Consider the following 25,714-nt stretch of genomic DNA (forward strand, 5'->3'; position numbering starts at 1 on the left):
GTTACAACTGGACCTAATGGCCAGGGGTCCCTTTCCCTTTACTCTAAACATTGGTGTTGCATGCAGGATCCACCTCTGCTTTCAGTTTACAAAACAAGTAAAATTCTAACCCTGAAGACGGCTAATATACTTGAATGTATGACCGCTATCAGGCCACAGCTCAGAAGAGGTGTGTGTATGACTCAGAGAATTGTTTATGCGTGTGTGAGAGAGAAACAGAGGGAGGCTGGAATTGCACAGCGTTGACCCCCAAATTCTTCTCCTACTCAGGTTTACATCCAAACCACAGAAGAATTCCCCTCCTACTCCCTTTCTTTCTTTCCTTTCCTTACCAGGATGGAATTGCACTGACAGCAAGCTCAGGCTGCAATACATTGAAGCAAGGCAAGTTAAGAGCCTTTGAGGGGAGGGAAACATTTCCCCAGCTAGAGGGGAGAGGCCTCTATGCTTTCCTTCTTGCTTGCTTGCCATGTATTGCTGCCTCACTAGAGTTGTCACTGCTGCAACAATTTGATAAGGGAGGGGGACTGGGAATCCGCAGATTGTTGGGATACAAGGGCAAGCTCTGTCTAAATTTGGATTGAACTAGGAACAAACGGAACTGTTTCGTGTGACTGAATGCTCCTTGATGACATATGATAGCGGTGATGGTATTATTATTATTAGTAGTTGTTATTATTATTATTATTATTATTATTATTATTATTTGGGGGAAGTCTAGTTTTCTTTGTGGAGGGAGTTAATGTTCTGTACAAAGCATGTGAGCCCCTGTCAATAAAACACAGCTTTACTTACCTAACGTACCTCACAGGGTTGTTGAGAGGATAAAATTAAGTGGGGGAGTGTATACCCACCTTGAATTCCTTTAAAGAAGAGTGGGTATCTGAATGTGATAAATATATCCAATTGTTAGCTGAATCCTTATCGTACTATTGTGATAACAAGGAGTCTCCTAAAGAAGTTGATTACTTCTTTTTATTTTTTATTTTTTTTTTAATTTTTTTTTTATGTTTAGCATCAGCATGATACAAAACATAGAAATGTGTTCAGTCTCAGCTCTGAGGGCTTGCAGTCTATTTTGGATGGGCAGGACTGGAAGAGAGGATTGTTGGGGTTGGTTTTTTGGGTTGTTTTTTTACAAGCTCCTAACAGTGTTGTCAGAGTTGAGGGTTGTTGTGAGACACCTGAGGAACATCAAGGAAGGCAGGGCAGGGAAGATTCCCCTTGTTGTGGAGGAGAGGTGGCTCAATGGAGCGAAGACAAGATCTAATTCCAGGACTTAGCATGGCCAAAGGGGGAGAACATGAAACACTGAGCTTTTGGAAAGACAGAAAGCATGGAATAAGAAGGGTGGAGAGTGTGCTTCACATCACTTGGTGCCAGTCACACCTCATGAGCCAGACATATGAATGATCAGCACATCACAGTCTGTTACTCAGAAACCTTGATTTGGTGATGGTTCTTCACGTGGGCTGCTCAATGGGTGTGGTATGATTCAGAAAACCATGATTCCTCTGGGTTTCCACTATCACCAGGTGACTGGAAATGTCCTTTCACAGTGGAAACGGGGGCAAGAGGATCTATCTGGGTTTAGCCTAATCTCTGACCGCAGTAAGGACCTTAAATGCAATGGCTAGGGGAATATGAAGTTGCCCTTATTTGTCAAATATTTCCGTCACGCCGCTCCTCAAACTCTAGCAATAATAGCCACTTGCAGGCCCGGCCCAACCATGAGGCCAGGTGAGGAGACTGCCTCAGGCGGCAGGGTCCCCAAACAGATCCTGATATCCAGCTTTCTCCAGTCTTCATTCATTCCTCCTTCCCCGGTGCATATGGTGGGTGCCCCATTTTGGGGTTTGCCTCAGGTGCCGAAATGTCTCGGGCCGGCCCTGGCTGCTTGCGTTCGAGATCTCCAGTCCCTGAGAACATACAGAACTCCCTGTTGTGGAAGCTGGATCTGTGGAGACTCCCAGCTTTCCTTTTCTTTCCCCACAAGTTTCTAAACTTTGCGAAGGTTGGTGGTGCTATTGAAACTGCAGCTTAGCGTTTCATGGGGAGAACGACACTTCTGTGACTCTTGTGTGTAGCCAGAGTAGCGTCAGCCTAGCTTCATTACAATAAATGGGCAAGGTTTTAACCTTGACGTCCGTGGGATGTGAATTATGCCCACGAGTTTATAATCCTTGTGGTTTTGGAGAAAGAGAGAACTTGCGAAAGCCTCTTCAGTGCTATCTCTTTGTTCCCCGTCCCCACATTCCCTCTTTGTCTCCTGTTTTTGCTTCTGTATCTGTATTGCCCATATTACACCCACATTTTATTTGTCATTTTAAAAAACAACAACCAGCAGTTCTTTGTGTTTCCTGATAAGGCAAAAGAGAACTTATTCATACATATGGATTTGTCAGCTCCTAAACTATGGACAAGGAGACGGGGAGGGAAAAAACTTAGTATAAACTGGTGAGAAATCTTTATGCAAGCCCACAGACGCAGTAAGAAAGAAACATAGCGGGAGGGTGGCAGTCTTCCATAGACAAGCCAATGTGGAGTTAATAATAACTCTGGGCTGTTAATCAACAGTTTCTGAGGAAGCTGCGTAATCTCCAGAGCTGGGAGCTGCAGAAGCCACAGCCTGTGAGTCAGCAGTCCAAGGTGGTTATTAGAGGAGGGGGTGCTTGTGCCTGAACAAAGGAAGAAAAGCAATTATAGAGATAAACAAGGAGCTAGTGGAGACTCCGAAGTGCTGTCTGCCCCACCTCTCCCTTAAAAGAGGCCTGCTGTCGAAATCATTGTAGGTAGCAGGGCCCACTCGCCTACGGTGAGTCTGGTGATTTGGGAGCCCTGGGTTCAAATCCAGTCCAATGGACTCGCAGTCCACCCCACAGCTGTACAGTGGTACCTCGTAAGACGAATGCCTCGCAAGACGAAAAACTCGCAAGACGAAAGAGTTTTTTGTTTTTTGAGTTGCTTCGCAAGACGAATTTCCCTATGGGCTTGCTTCGCAAGACGAAAACGTCTTGCGCCTTTTTCTTAAAACCGTCAATGCATTCCTATGGGAAACCGTCAATGCATTTCCTATGGGAAACCGTGCTTCGCAAGACGAAAAATTCACAAGACGAAAAATTCACAAGACGAAAAAATGGTAGCTCAGGGCCCCATTCTCTTGGTGGCCCCCAAAAAATTTAAAGGGAAAAAACTGGATGTACATTTCCAAAATATAAGATAAAAAGCAAATAAAAAAACCCCTACATACAGCAACAGTGTTTTGTGTTGTGTAGGCTCCTCTGATGTAAGTAATGGGTCCCGCCTGGACCCATCTTGGGCTGCCCAGATGACAAGATGCCCTTCTCAGCCTCACTGAGTCCTGGGGAAAGCAGCAGGATGAAAGAAAAACCTCTGACCTGTGCCTAGGAATCTCGGGACAAGTGTGGATGAGCCCTTGAGTGTCTATATTAAGGTTTCCCCAGCTTCTGATAGCTGAGGCGTGTGGATGACATAAGCTCACTCTCACATTTTGGAGTAGCACTTAATAACTGTACAACACGGGTTTCCTGCTACCTAATGCGTGGAGCAGTTCGGAATTGCTGTCGTCTTTCCAAGCGAAGGGCATCACTAAGATAAGGGGAGTTTGGCTATGTGAATACACTGGTTTTCTTTCTGTGCTGCTGTTCAGATATTGCTGATAATTCCCCGAGGAATGCATAGCTCCAGTTATGCTGGAATCCTCCTGCGAAAACCTTCAGCAAGCAGTATTTAGTGCATTCCCTTGAAGATAAAATCTCCTAGGTATGTTTCCAGATTAGTCTTGTAAAATTTAAAGGAGCACAGGGAGGGGTGTAGTGACTTGGGGGGGGGGGAGAGAAATGGTGAGACCTTAAAATTTTGCCTCAATTCAAAATCTGGACTTTAAAAATAAAATCAGAAATTAACACATGGGGACTGGAGTGTGAAAAGTGAGGTCCTTTGAGGACAGAGAAATGTCATATTTGGTACTCTTTTTGGCTGAAGTTCAAGATTTATTATTAGTGTTTGAACTCTTCCCCCCCAACCCGAGGTTGAAATTGAAAGTGGAAATTTGTTCAGGTATCACATTTTTGAATCCTGATTTTTGAAACCTGTGGTACAGATTAGCATATCCAGTTTAGGAATCTATCTGAAGAAGGTTAACAGTCTTCCCTCCCCATTAAAATATTCATGTTATTTGCTGTAGATATTAGAGACAAGTTCGCCTTTTTGTCAGCTTCTTGTATTCAACTTCCTGTATTCATTTATCGTCAGATTTCTAGATCACCCTTCAACCCTATGCGGCCTAGGACCCACATACCTACGGTACCGCCTTTCCTGGTATGCCCCACGGAGGACCTTAGGGTCCACAAATGACAACACTTTGGAGGTCGCAAGGTGGTTAGATTGGTCTCAACTAGGGCCAGGGCTTTTTCAGTACTGGCCCTCACTTGGTGGAACGCTCTGTCTCAAGAGACCAGGGCCCTGCAGGACTTGACATCTTTCTGCAGGGACTGCAAGACAGAGCTGTTCCGCCTGGCCTTTGGTTTGGACTCAGTCTGACCCTTATGTTTCCCTCCCCTTATGGTTTTGATCTATGGGCTACTTCAAAAATGAGGCTTCATTTTAAATTGTATTTTAACCTATATTTTAAATTGGGTCCCCCCCATTATGTTTTTATTGTAATTTTACTGGTGTTAGCCACCCTGAGCCTGGCTCTGGCTGGGGAGGGTTGGGTATAAATAAATTTATTATTATTATTAACCGAAGTTTCCGCGTTGTGTGCGTTTGCAGTTTCTGATAAAATACCAACAACAGAAGTACAACTGGTATATAAGGAACCACCAATGCCATAACATGTGATGACACAGCAATAAATGGATCGTATTATGAGCCCACAAAGACCAGGCCAAAGAAAGAAGTCTTGAGTAGTACAGCTGGGCGATATCAGCTTTTCAACATTGCGATGTATCTAAACATCATGATATAGTGATACACTGTGATGTTGAAAAGGAAGGAGCATCATTTGGTCCTGGAAGATGTATCGATTCATTGCCCAGGCCTATTCAGTAGATGCTGAAAAAATACATCAACAAGACAGGTCTACATATCTCCACCGGGAGGGAATTCCACAGTTGGGGAGCCATGACAAAGAAGGCCCTGCTATAAGTCACTGTGCTACAAGCGGTGGATAAAATGGAACTATTAGCAGGGCCCCCCTTGCAGATCCATAAGCGTGGACTGGTCATATGTAGTTTTCTTACCACCCATGACCCATGAAAATGCTGTTTGAAACTGTGGTCCAATTCTTGTCTGCCTTTTCTTCTTCAGGTGACGACGACATCTGTACTACACGAGGAGTAAACTCATGTCAGCAGTGCTTGGCAGTGAACCCACAATGTGCCTGGTGTTCCCAGGAGGTGAGGAAAAAACCAAGATTATACCATGTTGTTGTTGTTGTTTAGTCGTGTCCAACTCTTCATGACCCCATGGACCAGAGCACGCCAGGCACTCCTGTCTTCAATTGCCTCCCGCAGTTTGGTCAAACTCATGCTGGTAGCTTCAAGAACACTGTCTAACCATCTCATCCTCTGTCGTCCCCTTCTCCTTGTGCCCTCCATCTTTCCCAACATCAGGGTCTTTTCCAGGGAGTCTTCACTTCTCATGAGGTGGCCAAAGTATTGGAGCCTCAGCTTCAGGATCTGTCCTTCCAGTGAGCACTCAGGGCTGATTTCCTTCAGAATGGAGAGGTTTGATCTTCTTGCAGTCCATGGGAGTCCATTATACCATGTACCTTCCCCTAATTGATCTTGCGGTTCTTGGGTGTCGGCTAGATCTTGCCTGAGCTCCCTATCTATTCATTTATTTCAAGCATTTATAACCACTGTACCATTTCAAATTGCAATGCCCAAGATAGCTTAACATCAATAAATATGTTGTTGTTTAGTCGTGTCCAACTCTTCATGACCCCATGGACCAGAGCACACAAGGCACTCCTGTCTTCTCTCTCTCTCTATATATATATAAACAAAACATATTATTAAAACAATTAAGTAACAAAAAGATGAGCAGCAGATAAACAACAACGAGAGAGAGAGAGGGAATCCAAAGTACAGTGGTATCTTGGTTCTCAAACTTAATCCATTCCAGAAGTCTGTTCCAAAACCAAAGCGTTCCAAATTAAAGGCATCCTTTCCCATGGAAAGTAATGCAAAATGAATTAATCTGTTCCAGACTTTTAAAAACAACCTCTAAAACAGCAATTTAACATGAATTTTACTATCTAATGAGACCATTGATCCATAAAATGAAAGCATCAAACAAGGTACTGCAGTCACACAATCAATCAATAGCTGAACTGGGTTCCACACAGTCACAAAAACAAAACAAAAAGAGCCACAAAAACGCAAAATAAATAGCAAAATCAGACAGACCTCAGCGTAACACTCAAAACGGAAGTGTGATGCTCCAAATGGAGCACGTTCGGCTTCTGAAAAAGTTCGCAAACCGGAACACTTACTTCCGGGTTTGCAGTGTTTAGGTGCCAAGTTGTTTGAGTACCAAGGCGTTTGAGAACCAAGGTGCCACTGTACATCAAAATACCAGACGAGCCAAAGCTGTGCTGGAACAAAAAATATTTTAAGTGGCATCGGAATGCCATCAGGAGGGGGCCCACGCAGATCTGCTGGGGCCAGGAATTGTTGTTATCATAAAATGAACCAAGTACAAAATAAGATTAAAATACTACCTAAAAGAAACAGAACAAAACAAAACAAAGCATCAGATCGTGCAGTAATGGTCTGGGAGTTCTGGAACTATGTGCTTATTTGCTGAGATAAGCTGGATAAGTTTTTATGACGACATGGAATGTTCACATTTCAAATGTCACACCCATTGCAGCGAAAGGAGCGTATAGCAGTGCGATTAAACACACAGGGAAAACGCAATGGGTCACTTGCAATTCCTCTTCTAGAAGCACCAAGGAAAAGACATGGTAGTGGGAGGGGTGCAGAGACCGCTGGACAGAGATGTCAAAGAAATCTGAAGAATGTCTTGTTTTAAAATAATGAAAGCCCAATTAACAGTGGAATCCTCTTGCAGTATCTGAAGAATGTTTTTTGTGGCTGTTAACTCCCAAACAGCAAAGCTTGCTGGCTCTTTGGAAAAGAAGCAAAAGCTTTTTTTGAATATGCTCCCAGGACATTTTTAATCAACTGATGATGCATCGGAGTAGCTCGCTGTAGGCAAAGAGGGAACCACCAGATGTCTGCCCACCAAAAGCTGCAAGAGTAATCACAAGCTGCTGCATTAATTAGCTCCATCTGTGTCTTGCCCCAGAGCAAATAAGCGGCGTTGATCCATTCCATGCCATTTAAACGTATTTCCATGAACGCAAAGTTTGAAGATCACTTAGCAAGCGGTTCTCACTAATGGAGACAGTTTTTTTAAAAAATGACACCAAATGTCCATTTGAACACATTAATTCATTTTGAATTGCTGGAGCAATATATAGTGGTACCTCGGGTTAAGTACCTAATTCATTCCGGAGGTCTGTTCTTAACCTGAAACTGTTCTTAACCTGAAGCACCACTTTAGCTAATGGGGCCTCCTGCTGCTGCCGTGCCGCCGGAGCACGATTTCTGTCCTCATCCTGAAGCAAAGTTCTTAACCCGAGGTACTATTTCTGGGTTAGTGGAGTCTGTAACCTGAAGCGTCTGCAATCTGAAGAGTATGTAACCTGAGGTACCACTGTATTACATTTTGGAAGGAGTTTATGCATTCCAAAGGCCATTCAGTGTCTTTCACTGGCAGGAACTGTTTTCCTAAGCAATTTTCCGGTCATTGAGAAGATCAGTAATGGTAGGCAAAACCTCTCCCCAGTGCAGCTTGCGATCACTACCGATCTTCCCCTCCACCGCACATCTGCAGGACAACGTTGTTGGGTGTGTTCTGCGATGCATTCTTCTGTCCTGGAAGTGAGCCCCAGCAAGTCTGGACAATGCCCCCAGATGAACTGAGATTGGAGCACTAGAACACATCCCAGAATCCTCTGCAACAGGGCCGCTAGGCCAATTGACACAGCTGGTTTGGGGTGTCACAAAAGGGCAGCAAATTTTGAGTTGAGTTCAGCCTTCATAAATAAACGCAAATATTACAAAATGACAGCCTCCAGTGGCTTACTTCCAAAGCAAACTCACCAGTATGCCCCCTGGAGAAGAACTAGGCTGGGAGTAGCCCAGTTCCTCAGAGCGGCTGAGGAAACCCAGCCAAATGGGTGGGATATAAAGAAATTATTATTATTATAGAAGATGATCAAATCATGTAGCTGCCCACCTGTAGTCTAATGTGCTGCTGCACAGACACAGGTACAGTCATACCTTGGAAGTCCAACAGCTTAGTTCCCGAACGTTTTGGCTCCCAAGCATCGCAAAACCGGAAGTGACTGTTCGGTTTGCAAACTATTTTTGGAAGCCAAACGTCCAACGGGGCTTCCGATTAGCTGCAGGAGCTTCCTGCAGCCGATCAGAAGCAGCGCTTTGGTTTCTGAACGTTATGGAAGTCGAATGGACTTCTTGAACGGATTCTGTTCGACTTCCAAGGTACAACTGTATAGAGTCATTGAATCGTAGAGTTGGAGGGTCATCTAGTCCAACCCCCTGAAATATAGGAATCTCAACTAGGTCACACAGTGCAGGTGGTTGGAATCTCTTGTAACTTGAACCTTCGCTGTGAAGTCTGCATATAATGAGCTAGTGCCTTTTCCACAGAAGATGAGCTGCCTTTGCATAGCTGAGAGGTTGACTAACCTGTGACCCTCTCAGATGCCCTTGGACTCCAAAGCCCATTGTTCCTGACCATTGCTTGTGCAGGGCATGGATGACAGAAGTTGCAGTCCAGCAACATAGGGGTGCGGTTGTCAAAAACTACCCATCACTGTTGTGTAGCGTAGGGATGGTGTGGTTGGCATGAAAATAAGTTGTTGTTGTTTAGTCGTTTAGTTGTGTCCTACTCTTCATGACCCCATGGACCAGAGCACACCAGGCACTCCTGTCTTCCACTGCCTCCCGCAGTTTGGTCAAACTCATGCTGGTAGCTTCGAGAACACTGTCCAACCATCTCGTCCTCTGTCGTCCCCTTCTCCTTGTGCCCTCCATCTTTCCCAACATCAGGGTCTTTTCCAGGGAGTCTTCTCTTCTCATGAGGTGGCCGAAGTATTGGAGCCTCAGCTTCAGGATCTGTCCTTCCAGTGAGCACTCAGGGCTGATTTCCTTCAGAATGGAGAGGTTTGATCTTCTTGCAGTCCATGGGACTCTCAAGAGTCTCCTCCAGCACCATAATTCAAAAGCATCAATTCTTCGGCAATAAGTAGAAAGGGTTAACCGGGAAACCCAGGATCCCTCATAATTCTTGTCACAGCGAACTGAGGTGTTTGCCTCGGTTTTTGTGCCTTAACAGCTCACCAGACATCCTGGCTGTTGATTACGTGATGAGATATTTGTGGGCGTGTGGTGGCTGGGCCACAAGGCCCCGTGCCAGAAATACTTGCCAGTTTTGTGTGTAATATGATGGGGAAACTTTTTTAAAAAGCAAAGTATTGGCTGGCTCAAGCCAATACGTCACCACTTTTCCCCGCTCCCACAGCTGCCTCAGCGTTTATCCCGTGTTCCTAGACAGCAGCTATGGCTACGGAGCTGTTTTGCTTACCTCTGACAAGCGTTTCCAAAAATGGCAATATTTTCCCCCGCCAGGCCTCGGGGTCTGTTTATTGAAGAGATGTGGCAATTAGCAAAGGAGCTGTCTCCCGCCTCTCACCAAAAGTCAGGTCCCCTGAGGTGCAAAACTTGTTAGCAGGGTAACTTCCTCACATGTTGTCTTAATTTAGCAAATGAAAGTTTCCTCCCTCGCTCCCTACGGCCCTCTATCTTCTTGTCTGCCTTATTTGAAGGGAAAAAACACACGCCCTCCTTTTGCATCTCTCTCTCTCTTCTGCACAGAAATACATATTTTTTCTTACCTCAGGCTGCAAAGACACTACAGTGGTGCCTCGCAAGACAAAAAGAATCCGTTCCGTGAGTCTCTTCGTTTAGTGGTTTTTTTCGTCTTGCGAAGCAAGCCCATTAGCGGATTAGCGGATTAGCGGATTAGCGCTATTAGCGGTTTAGCGGCTATTAGCGGCTATTAAAGGCTTAAGGGATTAGCGGATTAGCTGCTAAAAGGCTATTAGCAGCTTAGTGCCTTAGAAAAAGGGGGTGGAGAGCGAAAAAAAACCCCCAGGAATCGCAAGACATTTTCGTCTTGCGAAGCAGGCCCATAGAGAAATTCGTCCTGTGAAGAGCATTGAAAAACGGAAAACCCTTTTGTCTAGCGGGTTTTCCGTCTTGCGAGGCATTCGTCTTGCGGGGCACCACTGTATACATTTCAAGTATACCCCTTCCCAAGAATCCTGGGAACTGTAGTTTACCTCTCTCAGGGACATAATTCCCACCAACTTTTAACAAACTACAGTCCCCATGATTCTTTTTGGGGTGTGCTTTAAGGGAGCCACTCTCTCCCAGCTGCTCACACATGCACCCCGATTATCCTCATCTGCAAAATGGGTGCAATAATATTGCTCTGCCTTCAAGATGACAAGGTCACACGTGTGAAATGCTTCAAAAGCTATATAAGTGCAAAGTATTTCTTACTATTACAAAGAAAAATGTTTCACACATTGTTGGGTTCCTGACCTTCACTTTAAAATTAAAGGTGGTGGTGGGGGGAACAGTCTGGAGGAGAAAGGGCAGTCCCATTCCTCAATGCCAGCTGGCAGTAGCAGGCAACTCCAGGAAGGAATTGTTGTGGGTAGCCAATTTTGTTCTTATCTTCCCAGCCACTGGGCAAGGAAACTGTACAGAATAACTGGCTGTTTCAGTTAACAGAAAAATGGCTAGGCAGTTGGAACACATTTGGTTTTACTTGTGTCTTCCTCACTGGGCTCTTTTTTCTCTCTGGAAAAGGTTGTGTTTAAAGATTCCCCTACCTCACCCCAAGACCAACCATCCTGGGCTCAGCTCAGTGGCAATCACATGTGTGTGGCTGAGTTTCATGGTTGAGTTGGGCTCAGTGGCGTAGCATGGGTTGTCAGCACCCGGGGCAAGGCAAGTAATTTGCGCCCCCTAACCTGGGGCAAGGCAAGTAATTTGCGCCCCCCCCCCCCGCTGCACTGTCCCTCCCCCAGATAGTCCCTCGCTCTCTCTCCGCACCGCACCGCACGCCTGGCACCCTCCCCTCCACAGTGGGCGGCGACCCGGCGGCTCGGATCGGATTCGCACAGCCAGCACTGCAGTGAGAGAGAGTGAGTGAGCCAGGTAGGGGCAGAGAGCTGCGAGTGCGAGAGAGCGCCCCCCAGATGTTGCTGCACCCCCCACGCTACGCCACTGGTTGGGCTTTTGAAACCGGATCTCCACTGTCCTAATCAGGGCCGTCTTTAGCATATGCGCCGCCGGGGTGCAAAGAACCGCCCATCGCCCCCAAATTTAGTTTAGCCCCCAAATTAACTTTTATTATGCTTATGTCAGACTTTTTTTTTAACGATTTCTCTAAACGAATTTGAACTGTAAGTGATGAAATTAAAATGCAATTTGCAACGTTTCACTTGGGGTCAGCGGCACCTTGAGATCAGTCGTGTCAAAGGTGCTGCCGCATAGCAGCTCAGTACAATACGTAACATAATATTTTGATGTAAGAGTTAATTTCGTGTGCATGGCGCCGTTGAGAACGACAAGTGTCACCGTTGAGTCTGACAAGCACCGCCGCAGGCGCAGCGCATCTTTGGTAAATGAGCGCACAAAGTCGAAAGTCCTTTAGTGAAACAGTAGGTATACATTTCGGTAATACCTGGATATATTCGTATTTTGTTTTTCTAGCTTGATCAAAATTATTTCATAACAGGTTGATAGTTAAGAGCTTAGGCGGCTTCAGTGGCGGGCGCCTGGTGGCCCCAGAATTCAGCACCCGGGTGCCCCACATCCCTTGCACCCCCGGGGAAAGATGGCCATGGTCCTAATCTAGCACCACACTATAATGTGCAGTGGTACCTCGGGTTACATAAGCTTCAGGTTACATACGCTTCAGGTTACAGACTCCGCTAACCCAGAAATAGTACCTCAGGTTAAGAACTTTGCTTCAGGATGAGAACAGAAATCGTGCTCTGGCAGTGCGGCGGCAGCAGGGGGCCCCATTAGCTAAAGTGGTGCTTCAGGTTAAGAACAGTTTCAGGTTAAGAACGGACCTCCGGAACGAATTAAGTACTTAACCCGAGGTACCACTGTATGTCATTTCCCTCCCCTATAATTCATAGAATCATAGAATCATAGAATCATAGAGTTGGAAGAGACCACAAGGGTCATCGAGTCCAACCCCCGAGTCCAATTCCCTGGGTGTGTACTCAAAGTGACGCAACACAGATTAGTCGCGGTGGACCATTTTGCACCGATTAAGCCATAGTTTCAAACAAACAAACAAACTGGTTTGATGTGGACTAGCAGTGTGTTGGTGCACCACTGCTCAAAAGTTCCCACAATCCTCTTCCCACACTCTAGTTTGCTAAAGTGTCATGGGCAAAACAAGCCAGAGACTGGCTTGTTGACACCACCTGCACCCCGTGGTTATTGCTCATGGCTACTTTGGGAGGAAACAAACCACAAGCCTGGTTCGGACTGTGTGAGCAAGCCAGACTCTGCATTGTTTTGTTTTTTAGTCAGTTGTAGCAGGATTGGGGCAAGAATGCCATGGCAGCTGTTTGTGCAGAGTGCACTAAGCACACTGCTCAGGCACCCTAAACCATAGTTTGTTTTAAGGTACAGTTAAACCACAGAGCCTAGGACTTGCCGATCAGAAGGTCGGCGGTTCGAATCCCCGCGACGGGGTGAGCTCCCGTTGCTCGGTCCCTGCTCCTGCCGACCTAGCAGTTCGAAAGCACGTCAAAGTTCAAGTAGATAAATAGGTACCGCTCCCGCGGGAAGGGAAACGGTGTTTCCGTGTGTTGCTCTGGTTCGCTAGAAGCGGCTTAGTCATGCTGGCCACATGACCCGGAAGCTGTACGCCGGCTCCCTCGGCCAATAAAGCGAGATGAGTGCTGCAACCCCAGAGTCGGCCACGACTGGACCTAATGGTCAGGGGTCCCTTTACCTTTACCTTTAACACAATGTGGGAACTGGGCTTTCATACCCAGAATCAGGCTGTGTAAACCATACCTTTAAAGCACATTTGAAACACATCCTAAAGAAAATCTGGACACTGTGGTTTGTTAAATGTTGCTGGGACTTGCAATTCTCTGCACCCTTAAGAAATCACAGTGCCCAGAATTATTTAAGGGAAATAAGGTGTTTCAAATTACCTTTCCCACCTTATCAGTGCTTGCTGATAAAGATATCAGGCTGTATGGGCTTGGCTTCCTTTGACTCCTGGAAAGGACTCCTGGAATCTGCTTCTCAAGGCTCTTCTTAGAAGGTCAAAATTTCTGTCTTATCCTGGGGATTCCCCTAAGGACTGCCAGTTGGGAAGAGTTTTAGTGACCCAGCAAACGTGTCACCTTTCTAGCTGTCGAAATGGGTGGATAAAAATCTTGGGAGGGAAATGCGGTCAGTCTTTCGATGACATTCACACTTCCTACAAAATGTGTGGTTTTAACTGTTTCTGGAACAGTGCCATTCAGAGGAGGCGTGCTGCTGCATTCTGTATCTTTACACCAAGGGTTTTTAAATTATTTTAATAATAATTTAAAAGCATACAAGAAAACGGCTTCCTTTCAGAAGATGCAGACATGCCATGCATAATCACAACCCCTTTGCCTTTATAGGCTTAAGGGACGAAACCCAAATCCAAACAACATATTTTTGTTTAGCTCAGGGAAATGGCAAGCTTCAAATATACCAAGGTGTGCTAAGCAATTGTGGCAATCAAAGTCTCAGTTTAGCCCCAATCTATAACAGGGGGAAAAAATAGATATGGGTTTTTTTTCTCCTGGATGAACCACAAAAATATATCGAGGAGTCATGTTGATCCTTTGTTAGCATTCCACTTCCTTGCCCTTCCTCCCATGGCCTCTCTGCTGCTGCTGTAGAATCACCCTTATTCCTTTTTTGGTTCTCTTTTTTTTCCCCTCTTGCAGTGCTCCTGCCCCCAGCATGCCTGGAGGAAACGATAAGTTAGAGAGAGGGCTGCTTATTTCGTTTTCCGGGCAGCTTGTGCAATCGGAGTGACACCAGATTGCCCTGTATCGGCTTGAGGGGCTTATGAGTTCCACGAAAGCCGGATTTCCTGGCAGGGTTAATGGGGCCAGTTTTCAAAATGTTTGCCAGAAAACAAGGTTACCACATGTTCATGATTCATATGGATTGCTCCTATTTTGAGAGGCCCGTTCCATAATACCTGGAACCCTTACTAAGGACAGAGGTTGTACATGGGTTTTTTTTGTGTGAAGGCTGAATTGCTCATCTAAATAACTTTCAGCCAATGCTGCTGTCTTCTGCTTTAGGGAGATGTGTTTTGAGAATTACAAGGCAGCCGAAGCAGCAAAGCTTTTACTTTCCCCAAGGTTGGTTTAAAAGTTTTATAAGTTGTTGTTTTTTTATAATACAGTGCACATAATTATTTTACTAGCTGTATGTGCTCCCAGTGTATGTCTACCTACAGAGATCAGTTTTAAACCTAGACAGCATCTTAAAAAGCAGAGATATCACCTTGCCAACAAAGGTCTGTATAGTTAAAGCTATGGTTTTCCCAGAAGTGATGTACAGAAGTGAGAGCTGGACCATAAAGAAGGCTGATCGCCGAAGAATGGATGCTTTTGAATTATGGTGCTGGAGGAGACTCTTGAGAGTCCCATGGACTGCAAGAAGATCAAACCTCTCCATTCTGAAGGAAATCAGCCCTGAGTGCTCACTGGAAGGACAGATCCTGAAGCTGAGGCTCCAATACTTTGGCCACCTCATGAGAAGAGAAGACTCCCTGGAAAAGACCCTGATGTTGGGAAAGATTGAGGGCACAAGGAGAAGGGGACGACAGAGGGCGAGGTGGTTGGACAGTGTTCTCGAAGCTACCAGCATGAGTTTGACCAAGCTGCGGGAGGCAGTGGAGGACAGGGGTGCCTGGCGTGCTCTGGTCCATGGGATCACGAAGAGTCGGACACGACTAAACAACAACAACTGACATAGTTTCTCCCATAGAAAGTGGCACTTGTCATTTAGTGTGAGTGTTGAGAATTATCTACCGGAGTCGCATTGCCTTCACCCCAGCTAGAGTTCTCAGAGCTTTCTTAGCTGTTAAACCAGTTTTAAAGCTGCAGTTTTATTTAAGTCCCTTTGGTAGGACTTAAACTTCCCAGTAAGCATGGCTAGGATCTGGCTGCAAATCTGGAATGCAGCAAACTGAAGTGCTGTGTGGTTTCAGGGATAATTAGTCTTTAGAGACCTATTTTTCAAGCCTGTATTTAATAAGTAAAATCATTTTTAAAAGGCAACTAGACAGCCATAAGAAAAGCTGATCAGAAATAAGCCCAAGTCCATGACATAAAAGCGTAATAGAACATCAAACATTACTAGTAACTATCTGATCCAATATGAAAGTCACAATAACTTTAAAATAAGCAACTTATATCAAACGAAGCAACATCCAACAATCCACCAGAATCTAATAGTAAGCAGTACAATTAAACATCAGCAAATAACAATTAAACAGTTCAACCACGATAAAGAATTACCAATCTATAATCATTAAAAGTAACAACAAATCACAATGCATAAAATATCACAAAACATACCATGTAAAAGGATCAAATTGAGAAACAAAAACGTGCAACTTATAAAACTATTTTTTTCAAAAAAACAACAACACACATCCCTGAACAACTCTCTTCCCAGCTGTTGCTGCTGCTGTTCTTAAAGTCATAGTCTGGGAAGGGCTAGTTGGGGCAAGACAGGTGGAAATACAATTACCTGATGAGGAACAGAAAGTCTCTCTCTACCATACGTCCGGATTTTCCTGGACACTCCAGTATTTCCAGCTATGTCCAGAAAATTCCAGATGTATGGCAATCCTACTTTAAACCGTTTTGGCTTCCCCCTAAGACTCCTGGGAACTGTAGTTTGTTCAGAGTGCTGAGAGTTGTTAGGAGACCCCAGTTTCGCCCACAGAACTACAATTCCCAGAGTTCCCTGAGGTTGACTGTTAAACCACTCTGGAAGCGGACTTTGTGAGGGCAATGAAGGGGGTCTTCTAACAGCTCCCGGCACCCTTGACAAACTTGGGCCTGTAACTCTTTCTCAGCCTAGAAGAAGAAGAAGAAGAGTTTGGATTTGATATCCCGCCTTTCACTCCCTTTAAGGAGTCTCAAAGCGACTAACATTCTCCTTGCCCTTCCTCCCCCACAACAAACACTCTGTGAGGTGAGTGGGGCTGAGAGACTTCAAAGAAGTATGACTGGCCCAAGGTCACCCAGCAGCTGCATGTGGAGGAGCGGAGATGCGAACCCGGTTCCCCAGATTACGAGACTACCGCTCTTAACCACTACACCACACTGGCTAAACTTACCTCACATGTAGGAGCACATAGCCCCTTCCCCCTAGGATTTTTGCTTTTCTTACTGAAATTCTTTTTTCCTTCCCTCTAAATTCCTTGGATGTTTTCCTTGAACAGGGACCTCCAAATTTGGTGGCAGCTCCGCTTACAAAGTTGGGAGGCTAAATTTGTACTGTCCTGTATGTGCAGCCCTTAGCTGCTTGGAAAGAAGGGCAGGATTCAAAAGGTGACATAATTTGAATAAACAAATCGAAACGAAATCGGAAGCCTTCCCTTTCTTTGCAGCGTCAATTCTTGCTGTTTTCCCCTTTAAAATCCATTCTTTGTTTTATTTATTTATTTTATAGTTTTATAACCAGCCCACACCCTTTCATGCTGATCAGAAGGTCGGTGGTTCGAACAGGGGTGAGCTCCTGTTGCTCCGTCCCAGCTCCTGCCAACCTAGCAGTCCGAAAGCACACCAGTGCAAGTAGATAAATAGGTACCACTGTGGCGGGAAGGTAAACTGCATTTCCATGCGCCGTGGTTTCCGTCACAGGGTCCCGTTGTGCCAGAAGCAGTTTAGTCCCGCTGGCCACATGACCCGGAAAGCTGTCTGTGGACAAACGCCAGCTCCCCTGGCCTGAAGCGAGATGAGCGCCACAACCCCATAGTCGCCTTTGACTGGACCTAACCATCCAGGGGTCCTTTACCTTTTTACCTTTTTTACCATATACATTTGCAACAAGGATGGCAGGAGCTGGGACAGGGGAACGGGAGCTCACTCCGTCACCGGGATTCGAACCGCTGACCTTCTGATTGGCAAGCCCAAGAGGCTCAGTGGTTTAGACAACAGCTCCACCTGCATCAGCATCACACTGGCACGAAGCCCTTTTTAAAAAAAAACTTTTATTTTGCTTTAAACAGGTACATATAGAATATAGACAACCAAAATTACAAAGGAAAATTCCTTAATAGTAATGGAAAAAAAACTTTAAAAACTCCAAAAAATATCAAAGTACATGACACAGAACATAAGCAACTATGGAAAAGATAAAAAAAGGAATAAAGAAAAAAAGGGGGGAAAAGAAAAAGGAAGATGAGCCTGCACAAAGCCCATTTTGACTGGATTACTGTTTCTCTGTGAGAGCTCTTTCCTCTTTCTCTTACGGTTGGCCTTTCTCCCTCCAACAGGGCATGTCGCCAGGATTTTCCCGCTGCGACTCGAAAGAAAACCTCATTAAAAATGGCTGCATGAAAAACTTGATCGAGTATCCAGTCAGCAGCACTGAAATCGTGCAGGATAGGCCGCTCAGTGACAAAGGATCAGGAAGCGACATCACTCAGATGACCCCACAGAAGATCAAGCTCCACCTGCGGCCAGGTAAACTGAGATTCACTATTCGATTTTTGCAGTTTTAGCACAATGGTGAACTTTCCCCCAAGGACTTCAGTGGTAAGTGTAAGTGGTTATCTATTAAAACTTCATCCCATACATAGATGACAGAGATCAGCCACGGCGGAATTATCCCCAACAAGAAGTGCTCTGGGGGTATTGGGGGGGGAGGGGGGAGTACTTTTAAACATTATTTTTTCAATTCATTACGGATCATTTCCCAATACTCTTTTACAAGTCCACCACATATGGGTCAGCTTATGTCAGTATGGGCCTATGTCAGTATAACAGGGTTAATTACTCAAGTATGTGGAAGGAAGGGACCCGGGTGGCACCGTGGGTTAAACCACAGAGCCTAGGACTTGCCGATCAGAAGGTCGGCGGTTCGAATCCCTGTGACAGGGTGAGCTCCTGTTGCTCGGTCCCTGCTCCTGCCAACCTAGCAGTTTGAAAGCACATCAAAGTGCAAGTAGATAAATAGGTACCACTCTGGCGGGAAGGTAAATGGCATTTCCGTGCACTGCTCTGGTTCGCCAGCAGCGGCTTAGTCATGCTGGCCACATGACCCGGAAGCTGTACGCCAGCTCCCTCGGCCAGTAAAGCGAGATGAGCACCGCAACCCCAGAATCAGTCATGACTGGACCTAATGGTCAGGGGTCCCTTTACCTTTTTTGATGTGGAAGGAAGAATGGTGAGCTGGAGGAAATGACCCCTCCTCACACTTTCTCCGCATTTTGACATTTCAGATGACTCCCAAACATTCACTGTGCAAGTGCGACAGGTGGAGGACTACCCTGTGGACATCTACTACCTGATGGACTTGTCCAATTCCATGAAGGATGACCTCCGCAACATACAGAACCTGGGTACCAGGCTAGCCATAGAAATGCGCAAAGTGACCAGCAACCTGAGGATTGGCTTTGGAGCCTTTGTGGACAAGCCCATGCCTCCTTACATGTACATTTCCCCTCCAGAAGCCATCAAAAACCCATGCTATGAGTAAGTTCTCTAAGTGACCCTCTGATAAATGTTCATAATCTAGAATTTGGAAGAGTTGCCAGTTTTGTGCAGTATTCCTGTTCCACCTTGGATTTGAGGCATGGTAGAGCATGTGGGTAAAAGCCTCAGCGCCTAGGGCTTGCCGATCGAAAGGTTGGTGGTTCGAATCCCCGCGGCGGGGTGCGCTCCCGTTGCTCGGTCCCAGCACCTGCCAACCTAGCAGTTCGAAAGCACCCCTGGGTGCAAGTAGATAAATAGGGACCGCTTACTAGCGGGAAGGTAAACGGCGTTCAGTGTGCTGCGCTGGCTCGCCAGATGCAGCTTGTCACGCTGGCCACGTGACCCGAAAGTGTCTGCGGACAGCGCTGGCCCCCGGGCTCTTGAGTGAGATGGGCGCACAACCCTAGAGTCTGTCAAGACTGGCCCGTACGGGCAGGGGTACCTTTACCTTTACTAGACCTAATGAAGGTCCTCTCTTAACCTCATTTTGAAAATCAGGTGAGCTGTGGGAATGTGTGCTCCCATCCGTAGCTTAGTCAGTAGAGCCATGAGACTCTTAATCTCAGGGTTGTGGTTTTGAGCACTGCCTTAGGCAAAAGATTCCTTCATTGCAGGAATGGGCTAGATGTCCCTTCCAGCTCTACAATTCTATGATTTCTATGATCCCACAGCAAATCAGTCCCTCCCTTGCCTTCACTGCAGTTAAGAGATATGCCAGCCCCAACGTTAACTGTTGCTAAGGCTAAATACCTGACGGAGCGTCTCTACCCCCATTGTTCAGCCCAGACACTGAGGTCCAACTCCGACGACCTTCTGGCGGTTCCCTCACTGTGAGGTTACAGGGATCCAGGCAGAAGGCCTTCTCAGTAGTGGCGCCCCTCCTGTGGAACGCCCTCCCATCAGATGTCAAGGAAATAAACAACTATCTGATTTTTAGAAGACATCTGAAGGCAGCCCTGCTTAGGGAAGTTTTTAGTGTGTGGTGTTTTATCGTGTTTTTAATATTCTGCTGGGGGCTTCCCAGAGTGGCTGGGGAAACCCAGCCACATGGACGGGCTAATAATAATAATAATAATAATTTACTGTTAACTGTGAAAGTGTATACTTGATTCTGACCAAACCAAGCCTCCTGATGTATATTTTAAAATGCAAATCATTTCCCTGTAACTCCTGGGCCAGGGGCGTCCTGTGTGTTCTATGGGGCAAGGGCATTCTGAGCCCCCATCAGCCCCCTGTGCTTAGCAAAGGGGAGTAAGGGACAGGCCTGAAAATTACAGAAGGAATTTAGTATTTATTATTATTACTATTACTATTACTGTTACTATTACTATTATTTTATTACATGCACACTGTTGGGAGATGGGTTAGGAAGCCTTTTTTATGTGTCTCAGCTCAAGAAAAAATGACTGAAATGCATAATAAGAGAGCCCCCCCTCCGCCTTGGGATCAGTGGCTATGCTAGTTTTAATCAGACCTCCAGGGCCCTGGCTGCCTGCCCAAAGCGACTTCTTTTTTGCTGCTTCCCCCCAGCTTGAAGCCCCCAGATAACCACTGCCTGCCAATGTTCGGATACAAGCATGTCCTGGCGCTCACCGATGAGGTAAAGCGTTTCAATGAGGAGGTGAAGAAGCAGAGTGTGTCGAGGAACCGGGATGCACCGGAAGGCGGGTTCGATGCCATCATCCAAGCGGTCGTCTGTGATGTAAGAGCACCCCCCCCCTTGCCATGGGTCAAAAGGATTACTCCTCCTCCTCCTCCTCCTTGTCAGCATCGCCCTTGAGCCAGTGCCACTAACTGGACTCATCCACTTCAGCCCCAACTGGGCTAGGTGAGCTGGGTAGCACTTCCAGAGACCACCTTGTGCAAAGGAACAGGTCAAAGTGCTGTGGACTCACAGCTTAGAGTTGTGAGGACCGGATTCACTTCCACAAGTAGACAGTCGTCGCACAGCAGAGTACAGCAGAGTCTAGCAGAGTATATAAACAACTCGGAGAGCAGCTCTGTAGAATATCTTCTTTATTCTATAACTACAACTATTATACAAATATATACAGAGCTAAATGAGCCTAAGCATAAAGAATGCTGAACCGCACTGAGTGTCTGCAGCTGCTCTTAGCAGCACACAATCTCTAACACTCAGTCTCTCTCTCCGACACACTGACTGACTGACCGACCGACCGACTCACTCACTGACTCTTTGATGTGGTGCTGGAGCAGAATAAGTAGAGAGCAGAACACGCCTCCTCCTCTCTGCAGAATCAGCAGACTCCTCAGGAGATTCTTGGATATGGGAGGGGTGAAATCTCCTCACTCCTCCTCCTCCTCCTCCTCCTTCTTCAGTTTATATACAGTGGTACCTCGGGTTACATATGCTTCAGGTTACAGACTCCGCTAACCCAGAAATATTACCTCGGGTTAAGAACTTTGCTTCAGGATGAGAACAGAAATCGTGCTCCGGCGGCGTGGCAGCAGCAGGAGGCCCCATTAGCTAAAGTGCTGCTTCAGGTTAAGAACAGTTTCAGGTTAAGTATGGACCTCTGGAACGAATTAAGTACTTAACCCGAGGTACCACTGTACTGCCCTATACCTGGAGGTGTCAGGGCAGTTCAGAGAAAAGATAACAACATATATAATCAGAATAAAAACAACAACCCAGTAACAGCCCCCCCCCCCCAAGGAAAGAGCCACATTTTAAAAGGGTATAGGAAGTAAAACAGATCAACCAAAGGCCTGGCGCCTAAAGGTGTATAATGAAAGCACCAGGCGAGCCTCTCTGGGGAGAGTGTTCCACAGACGGGGAGCCACTGCAGAGAAGGCCCCGTTCTCATGTTCCCACCCTCCGGACCTATCAAGGAGGAGGACAGAGAACAACTTCTTAGTGGATTGCATATGCCTGATGTGGAGGGGAAGCTAGCTGCATCTCCCAGCTCAGACAGGAACCCAATATGTACTGAGCTTGCCCTGTATTTACCCCCCCCCCTACAATTATTCGGCACCCTGCCTGTGAAGTTAAAGCCCTAAAGCAGGGGTCGGAGCCCTTGCAACATTCATTCAGTGGTAATCTGCCAGTGCAAGGCAGGGCCACGATGAAAGGACGACCTCCTTCTCTTTCTTCTCTGACCCCTTTCCTTCCTCTTCCTGCTTTTGAAATTAGGATGTGGGTTGGATGGCAGTTGGGCCAAGGGCTGCCGGTTCTCCATCTGGGCTTTAAAGCGATAGCCTAGGCCAGGCAAGTCCAACTCCCCAAAGTCTGCGATCTACTCAAAATATAAAAAGACTTACTGTGATCTACCTCTTTTTTTTAATCGCTAAGGAACGCAATGCCGATTGCTATACAGTGGTACCTCGGGTTACAGACGCTTCAGGTTACATATGCTTCAGGTTACAGACTCCGCTAACCCAGAAATAGTACCTTGGGTTAAGAACTTTGCTTCAGGATGAGAACAGAAATTGCGCGGCAGCGGTGGCGCGGCGGCAGCAGCAGGAGGCCCCATTAGCTAAAGTGGTGCTTCAGGTTAAGAACAGTTTCAGGTTAAGAACAGACCTCCAGAACGAATTAAATTCTTAACCTGAGGCACCACTGTACTGCCATCCACAATCAACCTGGGAGACCCCCGAGATCAACCTGTTGGACATTCTGTTGGCTTAGGCTAATTGATGTAGAGCAGTGGTTCCCAGTTGGTGGTCTGTGGACCTTAGGGGTCCATGTTGTTGTTTAGTCGTTTAGTCGTGTCTGACTCTTCGTGACCCCATGGACCAGAGCACGCCAGGCACTCCTGTCTTCCACTGCTTCCCGCTGTTTGGTCAAACTCATGCTGGTAGCTTCGAGAACACTGTCCAACCATCTCGTCCTCTCTCATCCCCCTTCTCCCTGTGCCCTCCATCCTTCCCAACATCAGGGTCTTTTCCAGGGAGTCTTCTCTTCTCATGAGGTGGCCAAAGTCTTGGAGCCTCAGCTTCAGGATCTGTCCTTCCAGTGAGCACTCAGGGCTGATTTCCTTCAGAATGGACAGGTTTGATCTTCTTTCAGTCCATGGGACTCTCAAGAGTCTCCTCCAGCACCATAATTCAAAAGCATCAATTCTTCGGAGATCAGCCTTCTTTATGGTCCAGCTCTCACTTCCATACATCACTAAATGTTCAAAAGCAGGGGGTCTGTGGCTTGAGTTTTGAAATACATGGGAACCGCAGTTCTTAATAATTGGGAACCACTGATGTAGAAGAGTATATTCCTTTGTAGGGCTTGTTTGTGTTTGTGTCTGTCACGATGGAGACTGCAGCGCTATTTTTATTTTGCTTCAGGACAAGATTGGCTGGAGACCGGATGCCTCCCATTTGCTGGTCTTTACTACAGACGCCAAGACGCACATTGCTTTAGATGGGAGACTGGCAGGGATCGTGACGCCCAACGACGGACAGTGCCACATGGGAAGCAACAATTTATATGACGCTTCCACCACATTGGTAAGGCTGGGTGGCTGCAGCCACAAGGCCAGGATTGCAACCGCTATAGGTCATTCTGTTGTGTGATAGATGGTAGATGGCCACCATAGGAAATAGGATGTTAGACTAGTTAGGCCTTTGGTCTGATCCAGGAGGGCTGCTCTTATGGTTCAGAACATACCGTCTTTTTTGCCCTATAGGACACACTTTTTCCCCTCCAAAAATGAAGGGGAAATCTGTGTGCGTCCTATGGGGCGAATGCAGGCTTTCGCTGAAGCTTGGAGAGCGAGAGGGGTCGGTGCGCACTGACCCCTCTCGCTCTCCAGGCTTCAGGAGGCCATCAGCAAGCCTGGGGAGCCCGCGGGAGTTCCCACAGGGCTCCCTAGGCTGCGGCTAGCAGCCTGCTGCACGGAGCGCGGGGTGCGCTGAAGCAGAGCGCCCCGCGCTTCGGGCAGACATCAGGCAGCCCCACAAGCTCGGGGGACAGCAGGGAGGCGCACCGCCGCCATCCCGCTGTTCCCCAACCTGGTTTGGATTCCCCGACCTGGTTTGGGGGGGAAATAAAGGGGGGGAAATTTCCTTTATTTCCCCCCAAAAAAACTAGGTGTGTCCTATGGGCCGGTGCGTCCTATGGGACGAAAAATGCGGTATTTTGCATTCCATATTTATATTTTTAGGTTTTGGGTGAAGTTAAACCCCAGAGGCCAAAAGACCACCTGTATAAGAGCTTTGATATCTGTGTGGGTTCAAGCCATCATCTGGGTTCTATTCCCCCCCCCCTTTTTAAATAATTTTTTAATTAGGTTTTTTAAAAGAATTTTTTATACATATAAAACATAGCATTTTCAAATATTAAAATACAGAGTTCTTATGAATCCTTATACCTCCTTTCCTCCCTTCTTGGGTTCCCTCTTTAAGATTAAATTTACTGCATCTTTTACCTTTATCTAACTATTATATAACCATATTTATCATTAAAGCAATTCCACATTAGAAGTGTGCTATTTCTTAGTTACACTACATGTAACAGCATGTGAGAAAGAGAGGGAGATGTGCTGAGATCTGGCAATAGATAGGTAGGCAGGAAATAAATAAGATTTGCGATGGCACTAACTTTGTTATGATGGTCAAATCTTTTATTTTAACTGGCCATTGTTAGACACCTTCTCGTCCAGAGTTGTCCAAAATGCCTTTTTTGACGGCCCTCGGAAACATTCAAGGGGAAAAAAAGGTTGTAAAGCTGTAAAATTTTATTTTTTGTGTCATGTGTTGCGAACGAAAGCACATGCATCTGTTTGTGTATAAAATTGTTTAATCATTAAATCTATTAATTGTGTATTTATTTACATATAATTATAAATAATTCTGTATCTTAAATAACTTTAAATATTTTGAAAACACTTTAATTTACAATATGGAAATTTAGTTCAGCGTATGGCTCGTCGGTTCTGTGTTGAAGTACTCTTGCTTGCAGCCCACTTTGTCTGAAAAGTTGGAATGTCATTCCTATCCTAGTCCTTTGAGGGGGGAAATAGGATGGAAATGTGCTTATCCTGTTCCCCTCACATCAGACATAAGTGGATTTTCTGTTCTCTAACTTTCTCTCCCCTCCCCCGCCAAGGATTATCCCTCCCTCGGCTTGATGACAGACAAACTCTCCCAGAAAAACATCAACTTGATTTTTGCCGTGACCCAGGCCATTGTGGATCTCTATCGAGTAAGTAGACCCTTTGAAGCAACAGTTTCGTCGAGAGCATTGGAGTGGAGGGTGAGGCTTGGATGAGGCTGTCCAAAAGCTAAAATATCAGCTTGGGTGTTAACCTTTTAGATTGTCAAAGGTGGAGCAAACCAAAGCTCTTATCGGCCTAAATATTAGCAGAATTTACTGGAGACCCTCCACTTCTGTTATGTACTGATTTGAATAGGATCCAAAATGCATCAGTCTGATTGGTCCTAGAACAATAGGATTCAGAATGCAGCAGTCTGATTGGTCCTAGAACAATGCAGCAGTATGACTGGTCCGCAGGAGCCACCCAATCCAGCTGTAGGTGGAAGTGAATCCGCAACCTGATTGGCCTACAGGAGAATCCTGGAATTAGCCAATCACGTGCTGCCCATTTTGTAAATAATGTACATAAAGCAGATATTTTGGGGGAACTTTCATTCCTTGCTACTATGAGCTGAATAAAGAGCATGAAATCCACACTCGACTCCGAGTAAATTGCAACCTTTTTATTTTCAGAACTACAGTGAGCTGATCCCTGGCACTACTGTAGGGACCCTGTCAGCCGACTCCAGCAATGTTTTGCAGCTCATTGTGGATTCCTACGAGGTGAG

At 46.1% G+C, this 25,714-nt stretch overlaps 1 protein-coding gene across 1 annotated transcript in view; it reads left to right on the forward strand.

Moving 5' to 3' along the window:
- The window catches only part of ITGB3 (integrin subunit beta 3), a 63,835-nt gene that overhangs the window by 13,443 nt on the left and 24,678 nt on the right, over nt 1-25,714 (forward strand). Inside the window, exons 2-8 of the mRNA XM_083407647.1 lie at nt 5,332-5,420; nt 17,734-17,923; nt 18,682-18,934; nt 20,465-20,636; nt 23,237-23,398; nt 24,999-25,094; nt 25,620-25,709. Coding sequence (XP_083263773.1) covers nt 5,332-5,420; nt 17,734-17,923; nt 18,682-18,934; nt 20,465-20,636; nt 23,237-23,398; nt 24,999-25,094; nt 25,620-25,709 — 1,052 coding nt within the window. The remainder of the gene's footprint in view (nt 1-5,331; nt 5,421-17,733; nt 17,924-18,681; nt 18,935-20,464; nt 20,637-23,236; nt 23,399-24,998; nt 25,095-25,619; nt 25,710-25,714) is intronic.

The sequence above is a fragment of the Podarcis tiliguerta genome (assembly GCF_965153285.1).
Source record: "Podarcis tiliguerta genome assembly, chromosome: 13".
Taxonomy (NCBI): Eukaryota; Metazoa; Chordata; class Lepidosauria; order Squamata; family Lacertidae; genus Podarcis; species Podarcis tiliguerta.